At 37.3% G+C, this 16,481-nt stretch overlaps 1 protein-coding gene across 1 annotated transcript in view; it reads right to left on the reverse strand.

Moving 5' to 3' along the window:
- Window positions 1–11,355: 11,355 nt before the first annotated feature.
- The window catches only part of JOSD2 (Josephin domain containing 2), a 42,854-nt gene continuing 37,728 nt past the window's right edge, over window positions 11,356–16,481 (reverse strand). Inside the window, exon 4 of the mRNA XM_053721091.1 lies at window positions 11,356–11,814. Within this exon, the coding sequence (XP_053577066.1) occupies window positions 11,703–11,814 (112 nt within the window). The 3' untranslated portion in view covers window positions 11,356–11,702. The remainder of the gene's footprint in view (window positions 11,815–16,481) is intronic.

Here is a 16,481-nt window from a genome sequence, read left to right on the forward strand (position 1 = left end):
AGTGAATAGTTTGCAGATTGACAGGGACTCTATCCAATAGCCAGAAGGTTTAACCATTTCAATATACATAGCATATTTAACAATGTTTGTACTCACCTATGTTCAAATCTCACAATGAAATCTTAGCTTAACTCCCACAATCTAATGGAATTTCCAGGGAAATATAATTCACTATTTTCAACCCAATACAATCTAATATACTTCACTTAAACCCAGAAATTGTTATACAATTATCAATTCAACCAATAGCCAATTTATGTGCAATTCTTAAGAGAGTTCACAGTAAATATAAATGAATTTATCAATATGGAATACAAAACCATTCCCCCCAAGAGTAAATTGCTTGATGCTAGATATGATTATCTATAGACTACTCAGGTCTCTAAAATGTAAATTATAACTATAAATTACACTTACAAATCACAGCTACAATTTAACTATAGCTATAAAATATCTTTGATTTAAAACATTAAAAATATAAAACAACCGCTAATACATTACCAGTAACCAATATGAGAGTTAAGCTTTTTTCAGAGTTTTTCAAAGTCATATGTGAAGGTATTTTTGCAAACAGGGTATCACAAACACAGAGAGTTATTCTCTCACAAATTGGAAATTCTCTGGGCATGCTCTTTTAGTCTGAGCTTATCTCTCATTGGCCCTTGGAAATGCATATGGTAATTTTAGATCCCCTGACAATTTAAAATACCCTTTGGTTGCCATTGTCGTATTGAACAACGGGGGGGGGGGGGGGGGGGGGGGGTACAATAGGCAATGAAATGTAGTTTCATTAGCAAATACTACTACAGAAAACTATATTTTCTTAAATGTATATTCAATGTATATTCAATATATTTATTATATCCTAGTATTAATAAACTATTTGGTCAATATACTTAGCGCTGCGGAATCTGTTGGCGCTCTACAAATAACCGATAATAATAATATACTGTATATGTCCTATCTAATATAATTTAGCATGTATTTATTGAGATTAAACATGGGTTTATTTGTAGTACCATATTAATAAGTAATTACACTCTTGATTACTTGATCTTCATAGAATCATAGCATTTAATATCCTGGTATTACATTGCATTTTTGAGCATATCTCTATATTCCATACATACCTGCAAGTAGAACTCTGTTGGAACAAATATCACCATAGATATATACATATATTTATACAATTTCATTTAATAGGAATACATTGTACATCTGTGGATACTACTCCAACATTGAGTGCATAAAACTATATGATCCAATTCACATAGGCATTTATATAACAGTATATACCAGTCATATTTGGAACCTCATTGGTTTATCAGATGTCTGTAATAAACTGCAATTCATTATGAACTAATTTGTTAAGCATTTTAAATATTAATACAGCATATTTATATGATATAGTGTGCAACATGGGTGAGACATGCCCCCCAGAATATATATATATATATATATATATATATATATATATATATATACATACAAGTAGCCCTCAGTTTACGCCGGGGTTAGGTTCCAGAAGGAATGGTTGTAAATCAAAACCGTTGTAAAATGAAACCCAGTTTATAATGTAAGTCAATGGGAAGTGAGGGAGATAGGTCCCAGGCCCCTCTCAAAATTGTCACCTAATACATTATTTTTAAAGCTTTGAAATGAAGACTTTAAATGTTAAACAGCATTATAAACCTAATAAAATAATCACACAACACAGACTTCACTTGCATTTTTCTGCAAACAGTTCTTTCTATGCATTCCAGTCTGGACTGATTTATAGACAGGAAGATCTTGTTCCTTTGAAATCTGCTCGATAGCTCAGGTCTGGTTAAACTGATTAATTTCAGTATTCTTGGCTTTGCTGCAACACAAGCGTACAGCTCCACCTACTGGCTATTTTAATAAATGCACTGCTTCTCAATGCTTTTCAATAGCAGTCACATGACTGGAAAAAAGTTTGTTATTCTGAAACGGTGTAAATTGAACCGTTGTAAACCAAGGGCCACCTGTATATACATATATATATATTTATATATTACTGAGGTACAAATGAAATATTTGAAAATGTATCTAACAATATATTTAAACCTTAAAGGTACATGAAACCCACATTTTTTTCTTTCATGATTTAGAAAGAGAATGCATTTTTAAACATCTTTCTAATTTACTTCTATTATCTAATTTGTTTTGTTCTCTTGATATTCTTTGCTGAAAAGCATATCTAGATATGCTCAGTAGCTGCTGATTGGTTGTTGCACATAGAAGTCTCATGTGATTGGCTCACCCATGTGCATTGCTTTTTCTTCAAATAAGAATATCTAAAAAATGAAGCAAAATAAATAATAGAAGTAAATTGTAATGTTGTTTAAATTTGTATGTTCTATCTGAATCATGAAAGAAAGATTTTGGGTTTAGTGGCCCTTTAAGATTTAAATTCTTATATAGATTCTAGCTTACACAGGGTTAGATATACTTTCTTAAGTTTCTCCTGCAATTTTCCATAGAGACGTAGGTCTGAGCTTCTTGTATTTGATCATGGGGTAAGTATCGATCATGGGGTAATTAACACTTAGATGATAAGGGCTACATTCCCTGAAAATGTGGGCATATTCCATAGTAGTACAAATAGGGATATCTTGTCAAACTTAATTGACAGGTACCCCACCCCTTTATATGCAGATCCCTGCCCACTCTCCTCCCAATATTTCCACCCTATCCACCCCACTATTTTCCATATTTTACACCCCTTTTATGGCTTATTGCCTTCTTTTAAGAGTTTTTTTTAACATTTATTTTAATGTTATAATAATAAGCAATATAATTTTATTTGAAATTGTGTTGTGTTAATGTTTTATGTATCGTTTAAATTATATTTTGTAAGATTTCAATGCGATTAAATAAAACACAGAATTTATTTTCTTTTTTAAAACTTTGAGTCATAAAGCAGAAAAAAAAGATACGTTTTATACAGAAAACAACAGTTGATAAAAAAAGACGGGTGTTCATATACCTAATTACGTTACTGCTAAAAAGCTAGATGATTCAAAGTCATGGGAGTTTCAGGGATCTGATTGTTTGAAGGATTTTGTGAACCATTTTGTTACAACGAAATTCCAGTCTGTTACATTTATAGCACATAATGGTGGTAGATATGATTCTTATTTAGTGGTTCAACATCTAATTAAAGAGAAATTAAAGTGAAAGTAGCAATTAAGTTGTTGGCACAAGCTGGTAAACTCTTGTGTGTCACAGTGCCTGACTTAAACATCCATTTTATAGATTCTCTAAATTTTCTACCAATGAAACTCAGTAAACTGCCAAAAGCCCTAGGTTTTAAAGAATCTAAATGCAATTTTCCTAATTTTTTTAACACAGCCCAAAATCAAAGCTATGTAGGGCCTATGCCCTGTGTAGACCACTATGGTGTAGAGTACAGGATGCCCAATGAGAAAGCTGAATTCAACAAAATGGGAAGTTGATTGAAGACATAAACTGTATTGACCCATTTCAACTCACCACATTAGCGTGACTGTGTTAAATAATAGCAGTCAGTTTCCTTCACACGTGTGCGTTTCAGTGCCTGCCAGGGAACAGTGTCACCCCATATCTGGTGTAACAGTAGAGTACATTTAAAAAAAAAATACAATTTTGACTGTAATAGATTGAATAGCAGTTAGTTGTCTGCAAGCGTGTGTGTCAGGCCTACAGCGTCTACTCTGCCAACTTCTGCCAGTGCACAGTGCTACTCATATCTGTTGTCACAGTAGCTTGCACGCATAGTACCACCAATCGAAAAAAAAATGACAGGTAGAGGCAGGCCACCCCGCAGGGGCCGTCGTGTTCGTGGTGCTGTGATTCCCTTTGGCCCTAGAATAATACCCAGTGTTCAGAGGCCACGTACCCCGAACTCCAACATTTCTGAGGACATAGTTGACTGGCTAACACAGGACACCCAATCTTCTACAGCTTCCGCTCAGAACCTTGACGCACCATCCTCCTCCAGCTTAGCTTCGGGGACCTCTCAGGTTACCACTCGCCCGCCTGCCGCCACTACCAACACTAGCACCACAGCCGCTTCACTTGATCTGTCAGAGGAGTTATTTACACATCAGTTGGAATAAATGAGTGATGCGCAACCATTATTGCCAGAGGATGTAGATAACAGGGATATGTCTCAGTCAGGCAGCATTACAGACATGGACGTACGGTGTGATGATGTTGTACCCGCTGCGGGAGTTTGGTCTGTCACTGTGAAGCGGGCTTAACCCTTACACTACCTGATCGATACAACATCATAACTGATGTTTTAAAGCACATTATTCCAAACAATTTAGGAATGTTAGGTGATTTATGCCCTTTATGGCTTAAAACCAGACTCTGCATCAACTATGTAATTTTCCATGGGAATTTTTGCCATGGATCCCCCTCCGGCATGCCACAGTCCAGATGTTAGTCCCCTTGAAACAACTTTTCCATCACTATTGTGGCCAGAAAGAGTCCCTGTGGATTTTAAAATTTGCCTGCCCATTGAAGTCTTTGGGGGTTCGCCCGGTTCGCAAACTTTTGGGGAAGTTCTCATTCGCTGTTTGCGAACCCAAATTTTTAGGTTTGCGACATCACTACGACAGAAACAACGCTGATACGAATTGCCATATCTAAAACTCTGAGAACACAGGATTTGTTCAAGCCGATCCTACAATCCGTGAGTAGTGTGTCTCAAGATTGAAAAAATACTTGAAACACTGTAATACTAACTTTTAAATATATCGCTACATAACAATCTCTGTACCGATTGGCTTAAATAGTCACGTGACTACTAAACTGAATTTTAGTGAGCCTTCAGAGCAGAAGGTGCAAGCCGTATCTTTTGGTGATCCTCTAAATAAGGATCAATAATAACATTAATTATTTGTGGCTACAGCCCCACTTAAAGGGACATTCCAGTCAAAATTTAAATGCACATAGATTTATTAAATCTTTGAATAGAAACATTTTTGCAATATACATGTATTGGCAACAATGCTTCTAGTAAAAGCTATCACTGTTTAAGTATTATCATTTTTCTCTGCACGTGCATGTGAAGCATAGCTAGATATTGTCACTGCACCCACATTTTACATAATACAGCTGCTCAGAGCACCAGTGGGGCTTGTATCATGTCAGCAATTAAAAAATTGAGTCATTACCAGATGGTACAATCACCTTCGGCTCACTGAGCAAGTTCTATGTTTAAAATGCTGGTGCACGGAGCATACTTAAATACTCTTTTGAAACAGCTTTAGCTTTTATTAGAAGCATTTTTGCTAATGAATGTATATTACAAAATTGCTTCGAATTAATACCGAAATGCAGCCATGTGGTTTCCAATTTTGTCTGGAATATCCCTTTAATTAAAACTACAGAGGTGAGAGGCTTTTTTTTTAGTTTTACGTTTTTAAGAGTGCGCACTCTATATTGTTATCCTATATGAATTGTGATTTTAAAAACCAATTTACTACTGTTGTATACGTTGAATTTAGTAAGTAGTGTTCATGTAATTTATTCCATATTAACCTTTAGCTGATATTACTCTGTAAGGTTTTTTAGTTATACTTTGATTATTTGCTGTCCCCCCCTTTTCTGTAAATTAATTCTGAAAAGTGTGGGCTTCTGTTAAAACTGAAAGTGCACACTCCAGACTTAAAGGGATACTAAACATTAAAATTGTATTCCCCTAATTGTGCAGCATGTGCACAGTCAATTTCTTCAATCAGCTGTTTCTTTATCCAGTGCGGGAGCACAGTACATTTATTTGAATAGGGAGATTTAGCAGGTTATTACTAAATACAGAAGAATTGCATAATTGAGTGCAAAATAAAAAGACAATGCAATTAGCCCTTACTCTGAATATCAAATAAGCAGATTTTTTTTTTTACAACAAATGTATTTTTTCCCCATGTGTATGTATGTATGTATGTATTGGGTACTTGTAAAGCACGGCTAATCACCAGTAAGCATCTCAAGGCGCTGCTCATTTTATCCACCTCTGAAGGATGAAAGGCTGAGTGGACCTCGCCAGGGATCGAACTTGGAACCCTTGGGTTGCTACAGAGCTCAGACACAGTGCCTTAGCATGCTGAGCTAGCTATCCGGCCATCATGTGACGGCCATCAGCCAATCTCAGGCTAGTACACGTATACCCTGTGAACTTGTACATGTGCTCTGTAGGAGCTGGTGCCTCACAAAGTGTGAATAAAAAAAGAATGTGCAAATTTTGATAATAGAAATAAATTGAAAAGACTCTTCAAACTGTATGCTCTCTCTGAATCTTGAAAGTTTAATTTGACTTTAGTGACCCTTTAAAGAAGAACCATGTGACACTTTTTGAAAAGAAAAACAAAACAAACAAATGCCACACCAGGAAGGAGGGTTTTGATAAGAACAAAGGACTTTTGAAGGCATCAATATACAAAAATCTTTATTTTCACTTAGGTGTGGAAGTGATTGAAGTAATTGATTGTGCACATCCTGCACAGTTAGGGGAATAAAAGGTTAATGTTTACTGTCAAGTTAACACTTTTATATTCCATACATGGGCTGCAAGCTCTTGTGACTCATTTATAGCTGTCCCTAACTGACCTCAGTAGTTATATTGATAAAGGAAACCTAGGTTACAACATGGCAGTGCACATAGCTTTATAAGCACTACAATTTTACACTTAATGTTTTTAATATTTAAAAACTAATATAATATAAAAAAATAAAAAGTCTATATTATTTTCAGGCTATTCTTTGCTTTGGATACATAATTCTAGTTAGTACGTATTTAAAGGGACATTCTGCCAAAATTGGAATCATCATGGATGCATTTCAGTTTTGAATAGAAGCATTTTTGTAATATACATGTATTATCAAAATGCTTCTAACAAAAGCGATAGCCGTTTCAAAAGTGTATTTAAGTATGCTCCGTGCACCAGCATTTTAAACACAGAACTTGCTCAGAGAGCCTAAAGTGGTTTTACCATCAAATTGTTAATTGCCGACATGATACAAGCCCCCTGAGACTTTGAGCAGCTGTAGTATTTAAAATGCTGGTGCACAAGAATAGCTATGTTTCAAGTGCTTTTAACACTAAAACAGTGATACTTTTTACTAGAAGCAATTTTGTCAATACAAGTAAACCATATACAGGCATACCTCGTTTTATTGCGCTTCGCAGATATTGCTTTTTTTACATATTTAAGTTTTGTGGCAAACGAGTCTATTGGGCCGTTTTTTATATATACACACATAATCACACATGTATATACACACCACCATCAAATTGCTTCTAATATCTGTCCAGACAGATAGCTCAGCATGCTAATGCACTGTAACTGAGCTCTGTAGCAACCCGAGGTTTGCAGGTTTGATCCCTAGCAAGGTCCACTGAGCCTTTCATCCTTCTGAGGTCGATAAAATAAGCAGCTCCTTGAGACCCTTACGGGTGATTAGCCGTGCTTTATAAGTACCCAATACAATAAAGGCTCAGATGATGGTTAGCAATGAAGTATTTTTTAATTAAAGGGACACTGAACCCAATTTTTTTCTTTCGTGATTCAGACAGAGCATGCAATTTTAAGCAACTTTCTAATTTACTCCTATTATTACATTTTCTTCATTCTCTTGGTATCTTTATTTGAAAAGCAAGAATGTAAGTTTAAAAGCCGGACCATTTTTGGTGAACAACCTGGGCTTTTCTTTCTGATTGGTGGATAAATTCACCCACCAAAAAACAAGTGCTGTCCAGGGGCTGAACCAAAAATTGGCTGGCTCCTTAGTTCAGATGCCTTTTTTTTTTTTTTCAAATAATGATAGAAAGATAACACAAAAAAATCATAATAGGAGTAAATTAGAAAGTTGCTTAAAATTGCCTGCTCTATCTGAATCATGTAAGAAACAAATTGGGTTCAGTGTCCCTTTAAGGTATGCACATTTTATTTAGACATAATGCTAATGCACACTTAATGTGCTACAGTATAGTGTAATATAAGTTTTATATGCACTGGGAAACAAAAAAAAAAATAGTGTAACTCACTTTATTGCTATATTCGCTTTATTGCGGTGGTCTGGAACCAAACCCGCAATATCTCAGAGGTATGCCTGTATTGCAAATAGGTTTCTATTTAAAGATGTAATTCATCTATGTGCATTTACATTGCGACTGCTGCTTTTTACAAGCACTTACAGCAGTAAACACCGCCTAAGCATTTTCCACATCAATTTCATTATCCAGGTGTTCAGCATTCTTGGTCTGGTATGCAAATGTGTTTGTAAGCATCATTGGCTATGGGTTTAAAGGGACAGCCTAATCAAAATTAATCTTTCATGATTCAGATAGGGAATACAATTTTAAACAGCTTTCCAATTTACTTTTATCATCAAATTTGACTAAACCTAGGTAGGCTCATACACTAATTTCTAAGCCCTTAAAGGCCGCCTTATCTCAGTGCATTTTAAGTTTTTCCCAGCTAGACAACGCTAGTTCATGTGTGCCACATAGATAATATAGTGCTCACACCCGTGGAGTTATTTAAAAGTCTGCACTAATTGCCTAAAATGCAAGTGTGTCAAAAGAACTGAGATAAGGAGGCAGTCTGCCAAGGTTTAGAATCTCAAAAAGGGAGGGATCATAGAGTAATATAGATTAAACCAAAGTTGTATTATTTTTTGTTTGCCACCCCTTCAGAAATGGAGCTGATACGCAGTATCTTTGAGTGCCGTCTGGTTTTAGGGCTTTATAAGTAACTCAGAGTCTGTCATCCAGTGCAGGAAAAAATAATAATCTGCAAACTCCTCTCTTGTTTTACTACACAAGTAGCTTCAACTTTAATCTCCACTCCAACCTCGCTTCTTAAAGGGAACATAAAACCCAAAAGTTTCCTTTCATAATTCAGATAGAACATACAATTTTAAACAACTTTCTAATTTACTTCTACTGTCAAATGTTCTGTTTTCTTGCTATCCTTTGTTGAAAAACAGGAAAGTAAGTTCAGAAGTGTGCACGTGTCGTCTACAGTACAATATGGCAGCAGTTTAGCAACAATGTTATAAGTTAGAAAAGCACTGGATGTCAGCCCTATTTACAGTCATGTAGTGCTCCACACATGTACACACTACCTCTCTAGATATCTCATCAACAAAGATAATATAAGTAAATTGGAAACTTTTTTCAAAATTGTATTCTCTATCTGAATCATGAAAGACAAATTTGGGGTTACATGTCCCTTTAAATACAGCAGAATTACATAATTACCAAGTGACAAATGAATCCCCATTTGCTGGCCCTCCTGTACCACGTGACAGCCATGAGCCAATCACAGACAAGTACACGTATACACTTTGAACTTACACATACTTTTTTGTTAAGTTTATAAAGGGACAGTCTACACCTTAGTCATCTTAAAGTCTTACCTTAGATTAAGCTGCACATAGCCTCCTGCACCCTTTCTATATCATGCAGCAGGAGCAGTAAAAAGTTATTTTAAATTAAATATTGTTTCTGGCCAATTTGAAATGGCTGCCGAGCTCTGCCCACTGATGACATCATGATCTGGACTGCATATGGTGTCCAATCACAAAAGGCTCACTAGTTGGATTTAATAGACTGTCAATGCTATTCAGCAGAGTGCCTAGATGCAGCCTAGATCATGTCGTCGTCAGTGGGTGGAGCTCGGATGCCATTGCAAAGTGGCCAGAATCAATATTCCTTTTAAAATAATTGTTTTACCATCCCTGTTGCATGATATAGAAAGGGGCTATTTTGCAGCTTAAAGGGACAGTCAACACCAGAATTTTTGTTTATTTAAAAAGAAAGATAATCCCTTTATTATCCATTCCCCAGTTTTGCATAACCAACACACTTTTTACCTCTGTGTTTACCTTGTATCTAAGCCTCTGCAAACAGCCCCCTTATTTCAGTTCTTTTGACAGACATGCTTTTTTAGCCAATCAGTGCTCACTCCAGGGTAACTTCACATGCATGAGCTCAATGTTATCTATAGGAAACACATGAACTAATGCCCTCTAGTGGTCATTGCATTCAGATTAGAGGCAGTCTTCAAGGTCTAAGAAATTAGCATATGAACCTCCTAGAATTAGCTTTCAACTAAGAATACCAAGAGAACAAAGCGAAAATTGGTGATAAAAGTAAATTGAAAAGTTGTTTAAAATGACATTCCCTATTTAAATCATGAAAGTTTTTTTGGACTTGACTGTCCCTTTAATCTAAGACTTTAAAATGACTAAGGTGTAGACTGTCCATTTAAAATGTCCTTTGCTCTTGGTCTAACATCACATAAATACAAGGTAAAAAATGTAGTAATAAAAAAGGTGTATTGCTCCCAAGAACATCTAAGATTTGGCTTTGCAGACTAGAAAAAGCTAGGGGGCGGGGTTTGAATAGAATCCCTGAGAGCCAGTCATCCATCAATGCGCTTTTGCTTTGCAGTGCTGCACCGTATTTTACTGTTTTCTTTAAATATCGCTTTGCTCTGGCTGCACTGTGCCAAGGAAAACTTAAAAAGTGTAGCCAGAGCACAGCCCTGTTTGAAGAGAACAGCCCGATGTGGAGCAGCACTGCAAAATGAAAGCGTTCCTGCATGTGTCCCGTTTTTTCTGTAGACATGCTGCATTTTCTGCTATGGCATCTCAGACCAGAGCATGTACAGCGGGGGTGCTCAGTAGTACCAGTAGTAGCTGGTTCCTCAGAAAGTATGTATATAAAAAGACTGCACAAATGGATAAAGGAAGTAAATAAAAATGCCTATTAAAACGGCATACTCTATCTGAATTATGAAAGTTTACTTTTGACTTTAGTGTCCCTTTAACCTGCTCTTAAAAGATCAACTGAAATACTTTTTGCTGTGGGTCCAACATAAGGGCTTAAAGGGACACTGAACCCAAATTTTTCTTTTGTGATTCAGATAGAGCATGTCATTTTAAGCAACTTTCTAATTTACTCCTATTATTAATTTTTCTCGGTTCTCTTGCTATCTTTATTTGCATCCAAGTTATTTTTTGGTTCAGACCATGGATAGCACTTGTTTATTGGTCGGTTAAATTAATCCACCAATCAGCAAGAACAACCTAAGTTGTTCACCAAAAATGGGCGGCATTTAAACTTACATTCTTGCAAATAAAGATAGCAAGAGAATGAAGAACATTTGATAATAGGAGTAAATTAGAAAGTGGCTTAAAATTGCATTCTTTATCTGAATCACGAAAGAAAAAATTTGGGTTCAGTATCTCTTTAATGTTTAATGGTTAGATGGTGCAACGAATAATTTGTAACAAACAAGGTTAGTTTTTTTTTAAAACATGTTCAGAGTCAAAAAATATTGATAATTTAAAATGATTTTAATAAAAAAACTCTCATTGTGGAATATATTAACTTAGCACCAAGTAAAATAAAAAAGAAGGCATTAAGGCATCTATAGAAGGCATATTAGTGCAAGAGAGTGTTATTAAATGTTCACTTGCATGATTAACAAAACTGCATCCCGAAGAGACAGGATTACAAGTTCAGAAGAGCATAGCTCCAATAAATAAATAAATTATGAAAATCTATGAAAGTTTAGTATTATAACTTAAATGTCTTTTGGGTAAAGGACTCAGCCCAGCTGAGAGCAGAGGCAACTAGTGGCTTCCATGCTTTAACACTGAAGTTTCTGGGTGTGTAAGGTTCAATAAGTCCTGTCTTCAGCTCTTAACCAACGCCTTGCCTCTTCTTTATCCTTCTGAACAACAAGCAGAACTTCACACGATCCCCGTGAGATGTGATCCTGGAGGAACTCCCTACAGAAGGAAAAACAAAAATGAGAAACCCAACGTTTGCTAAAGTTGATACTACACTTATACAGATTGGCTTAAACTCTAGGAAACTCATTTGTCTATGGTAAGTAGTAGAGAACAAAAATAAAAAAAGAAGTAGACACACAAATCTAATCTATCAGTGTTCTCCATAGAAGATTTTGCCAGCCAGGTTGCATTATGAAGTAGATGGGTGGGGGCAGTGTAATATTGTCTTATATCATTTTCAGCTATCCAAAGCACAAATTAATTGCATAATTTAACAAATGTATTTAGTGATAATTTGTGCAATGAAAATTTAATATTAGCTAATTTTAGTTTAATATTGACTAACAATTTAGCTGGGTGGTCAGCAAAACCAGCCAGATGGTGCACCTGCTAAAAAGGTCCTGGGGAGAACACTATATAGGTCCTGGGGAGAATATATCCTGACTGACATCCTAGCATGGCTATTGGTTTAGAGGTTGAAACGTCACCTCATTGGAGAAGAGCGCCGCGCTGTAGACGGCTGGAGGTGATGAGTTACCGATATATTTGCGGCATATGTAGGGTGAGTTTAACATCGTTTTTTTCCCTCTGGGCTAGTAGCTTTTAACTCCTGACTAGTAAACCATACCAATATTTGTCCATGTGTGTGTGGGTGTGTCTATATATATATATATATATATATATTAGCTTACATGCATGCTCACACAACATTTCAGATGAACTGTAACTGTAAAGAGAGAATTGATCTGGGCTGCAGTACATCTGACACATGGTGGAGCTAGGGTTGCCACCTCAACCATGGTTTTCCTGGACACTTATGAGTTACACATGTTGCGGGGTGTGCAGAACATGCATTGCGCCTCTGGACAGTTCCTCCCTGCCCACCATACATGGCTGAGGTGGAACACTAGGCGGAGCAAACCAAAGCGTAGTTCTGGACTTTGTTGTCGCTCAATAGTTTGTCCTAGACACTACACATGTGAATGTTAAAATTATTTTTTAACCATTCTCTTATCTATGCATTTTTACCGGTTTTCACAGCTAGACAGCGTTTGTTCGTGTGCGGCATATAGGTGACATTGTGCTCACTCCCGTGGAGTTATTTATGAGTCAACACTGATTGGCTAAAATGCATGTCTGTCCCTAGAGCTAAAATAAGGGAGCAGCCTGCAGACACTTAGATACAAGCTAATCACAGAAGTATAAAGTGTATTAATATAGCAGTGTTGTTTATACAAAACTGGGGAACGGTAAATAAATGGATTATCTATCTTTTCAAACAAGAATATTTTTGGGGTTTACTGTCCCTTTAATAGTCTATACCTGCCTTTCACATAGCATAGATTCAATAAGTAAAAAATTAAAAAAAGAACAGAACTCAAGTGATTTTTGTACCTTTTAACAAACTGTAGCATGTGACCTTTTTATTGCTGCGTGCAGCTGGTGTTACATAAATCTACTGTCTCACACCTCCCCCTCTCTTTCCCCACTGTCTCAGAACACAGCCTTGTAAAGTGAAAGTGCTGAAAAGTACCTTTATAAAGATCAGTTGTCAGAGACCAGTTATCTGAACACAACATGCAGTGGAGGGACATAAAACCAGGCAGCTGAAAGTAAGGAAAAATAACATAGCTCTCATGCCATAGGCTGGGTGCTGGAAACCCAACCCCCGCTGCAGACTTCACTGCTATGTTTGGCAGAGGAGTTTCTTTTTCCACCAGGCAGAAGGTTGTAACTAAAGCATCCATTTATCATTCCGCTGCAGAGAGGGGCGTACATATTCGGCCCTGTCCACTCGGCTTCTCCTCTGGCGTGCATTCTAACATTGCACATGAGCTCTCCTGCCCCAACACAGCCAATCATGCACCGGCAGGAGCTGTCAATCAACCCGGTTGCACGAGATCAGCGGGATTGAAATTCTCTGAAATTCTCCACCTAAAAAGTGGAGAACAGGGCAGGGAAGCAGCGGTCTGATAAACGCTGCTTGATAAATCCTGACTGCAGGTTCTCGTGTGAACCTGCAGTCAAAGACGAGAGAAGTTCTTGAAAAACCGTTCCTAAAAAGGTACTAAAGGGAGAAATTCTGCGATTCCTATACAATTTTCTAGGTGCAACTTGCACCCTGGCATGTGGGATAATCAAACCCTGCTTTAAGCATATAATTTTATTCATTTTTTTTTTTACTTCTAATGGTAAATTCAATTAAAAATAAACCCTCAATAAGTGGTTAATCATGCACTGTAATAACTTTGCCATGTACTTTATTTATTTTGATTGCCCCTGTGTAATTTAAATGAAAAAAACGATTAGTTTTTCAACTGCCTAGAGATGATGAGGTGCATTCTGTGGAATTCAGAAGTCTGCTAGGTATATGCAAAATATCTTAAATATTGGTCATTAACCCCTTAATGACAACTGACGTACCAGGTACGTCATGCATTAACAAGTAGTTAATGATAATGGACGTACCTGGTACGTCAGTTGTCTAGGAGAGTGCTGGAAGCGATCGCAATCGCTTCCAGCAGCTCTCAGGGTATTGCAGTGATGCCTCCATATGGAGGCATCCTGCAATACCTTTTTAGAAGACTCCGATGCAGAGAGGGCCACTCTGTGGCCCTCTCTGCACCGGTAGTTCGTTGGTGGGTGGGAGCGCAACAGGGAGGTGGGTGGGCGGCCCATCGCTACCCGGCATCCGGTTCCTAGAAGTGCAATGTGCACGCCGGGTGCCGGGAGCGTGCGGGGGGCGCGCGTGCGCGTGCATTAGCTGGCCACTGACACCAATGAGGGAAGAGGGGGGGGGGGGGGGGAAGATTTTTTTTTTAAATCATATAAAAGGATCTGGGAGGGGGAGGGGGGTAGGGGTATTGTGGGGGGCTGCTACACTACAGAAAACCCCCCAAAAAAGCAAAAAATACTTTTGTTTTTGTGCAATTTGGGTACTGGCAGACAGCTGCCAGTACCCAAGATGGCCGCAATTAGATAGGGGAGAGGGTTAGAGAGCTGGGGGGGGGATCATGGAGGTTGGGGCTAAGGCAGGAGTCCATCACAGCTAAAATATTTTATTTTTTTTATAAAAAAAAACAAACTCCTTTTATTTAGTACTGGCAGACTTTCTGCCAGTACTTAAGATGGCGGAGACATTTGTGGGGTGGGGGAGGGAAGAGAGCTGTTTGGGAGTGATCAGGGGGTGGGATGTGTCAGGTGGGAGGCTGATCTCTACCCTAAAGCTAAAATTAACCCTGCAAGCTCCCTACAACCTACCTAATTAACCCCTTCACTGCTGGGCATAATTTACGTGTGGTGCGCAGCAGCATTTAGCGGCCTTCTAATTACAAAAAAGCAATGCCAAAGCCATATAAGTCTGCTATTTCTGAACAAAGGGGATCCCAAAGAAGCTTTTACAACAATTTGTGCCATAATAGCACAAGCTGTTTGTAAATAATTTCAGTGAGAAACCTAAAATTGTGAAAAATGTAAAGTTTTTTTTTTATTTGCTCGCATTTGGCGGTGAAATGGTGGAATAAAATATACCAAAATGTGCCTAGATCAATACTTTGGGTTGTCTTCTAACAAAAAATATATACATGTCAAGGGATATTCAGGTATTCCTGACAGATATCAGGGTTCCAATGTAACTAGCGCTAATTTTGAAAAAAAGTGGTTTGGAAATAGCGAAGTGCTACTTGTATTTATGGCCCTATAACTTGCAAAAAAAGCTAAGAACATGTAAACATTGGGTATTTCTAAACTCAGGACAAAATTTAGAAACTATTTAGAATGGGTGTTTTTTGGTGGTTGTAGATATGTAACAGATTTTGGGGGTCAAAGTTAGAAAAAGTGTGTTTTTTTCCATTTTTTCCTCATATTTTGTATTTTTTTTATAGTAAATTATAAGATATGATGAAAATAATGGTATCTTTAGAAAGTCCATTTAATGGCGAGAAAAACGGTATATAATATGTGTGGGTACAGTAAATGAGTAAGAGGAAACTTACAGCTAAACACAAACACTGCAGAAATGTAAAAATAGCCATTGTCATTAAGGGTAAGAAAATTGAAAAATGGTCCGGTCATTAAGGGGTTAAACCCAAATGTTTTATTTCATGATTCAGATAGAGAATGCTACATATAGCCACCAATCAGCAAGCACTACCCAGGTGCTGAAACAAAAATGGGCCGGCTCCTAAGCTTACATTCCTGCCTTTTCAAATAAAGATTCCAATAGAACGAAGAAAAATTGATAATAGGATTAAATTAGAAAGTTGCTTAAAATTGCATGCTCTGTCTGAATCATGAAAGAAAAAAAATGTGGATTTCATATCCCTTTAACCCCTTAACCGTTTGGCTGCTAAGCCAGTTCCCACCTGGGTGCTAATATTTTTTTTTATTATTATTATTTTTGCAATTTTTGAAAACTTAACTTTTTTATTATTTTTTTACAGACCCCAAGACTTACACTGTTGGAAAGGTTAGGCGATTACCTTTCCAACAATGGGTCTTGGGGGTCTGTAGCTGCTTAGATGCCTGAGATACAGGCTTCTAAGCAGCATGCCCCCTCCTCCTATACTTAACATTATTAAGTATAAAAGTTGCGCGGTGACGTCATCACGTAATTGCGCGTGACGTCACCGCGCATTACGTGAAGCCCTGGCAATGTCTGTCAC

The sequence above is a fragment of the Bombina bombina genome, chromosome 7 (assembly GCF_027579735.1).
Source record: "Bombina bombina isolate aBomBom1 chromosome 7, aBomBom1.pri, whole genome shotgun sequence".
Classification (NCBI taxonomy): Eukaryota; Metazoa; Chordata; class Amphibia; order Anura; family Bombinatoridae; genus Bombina; species Bombina bombina.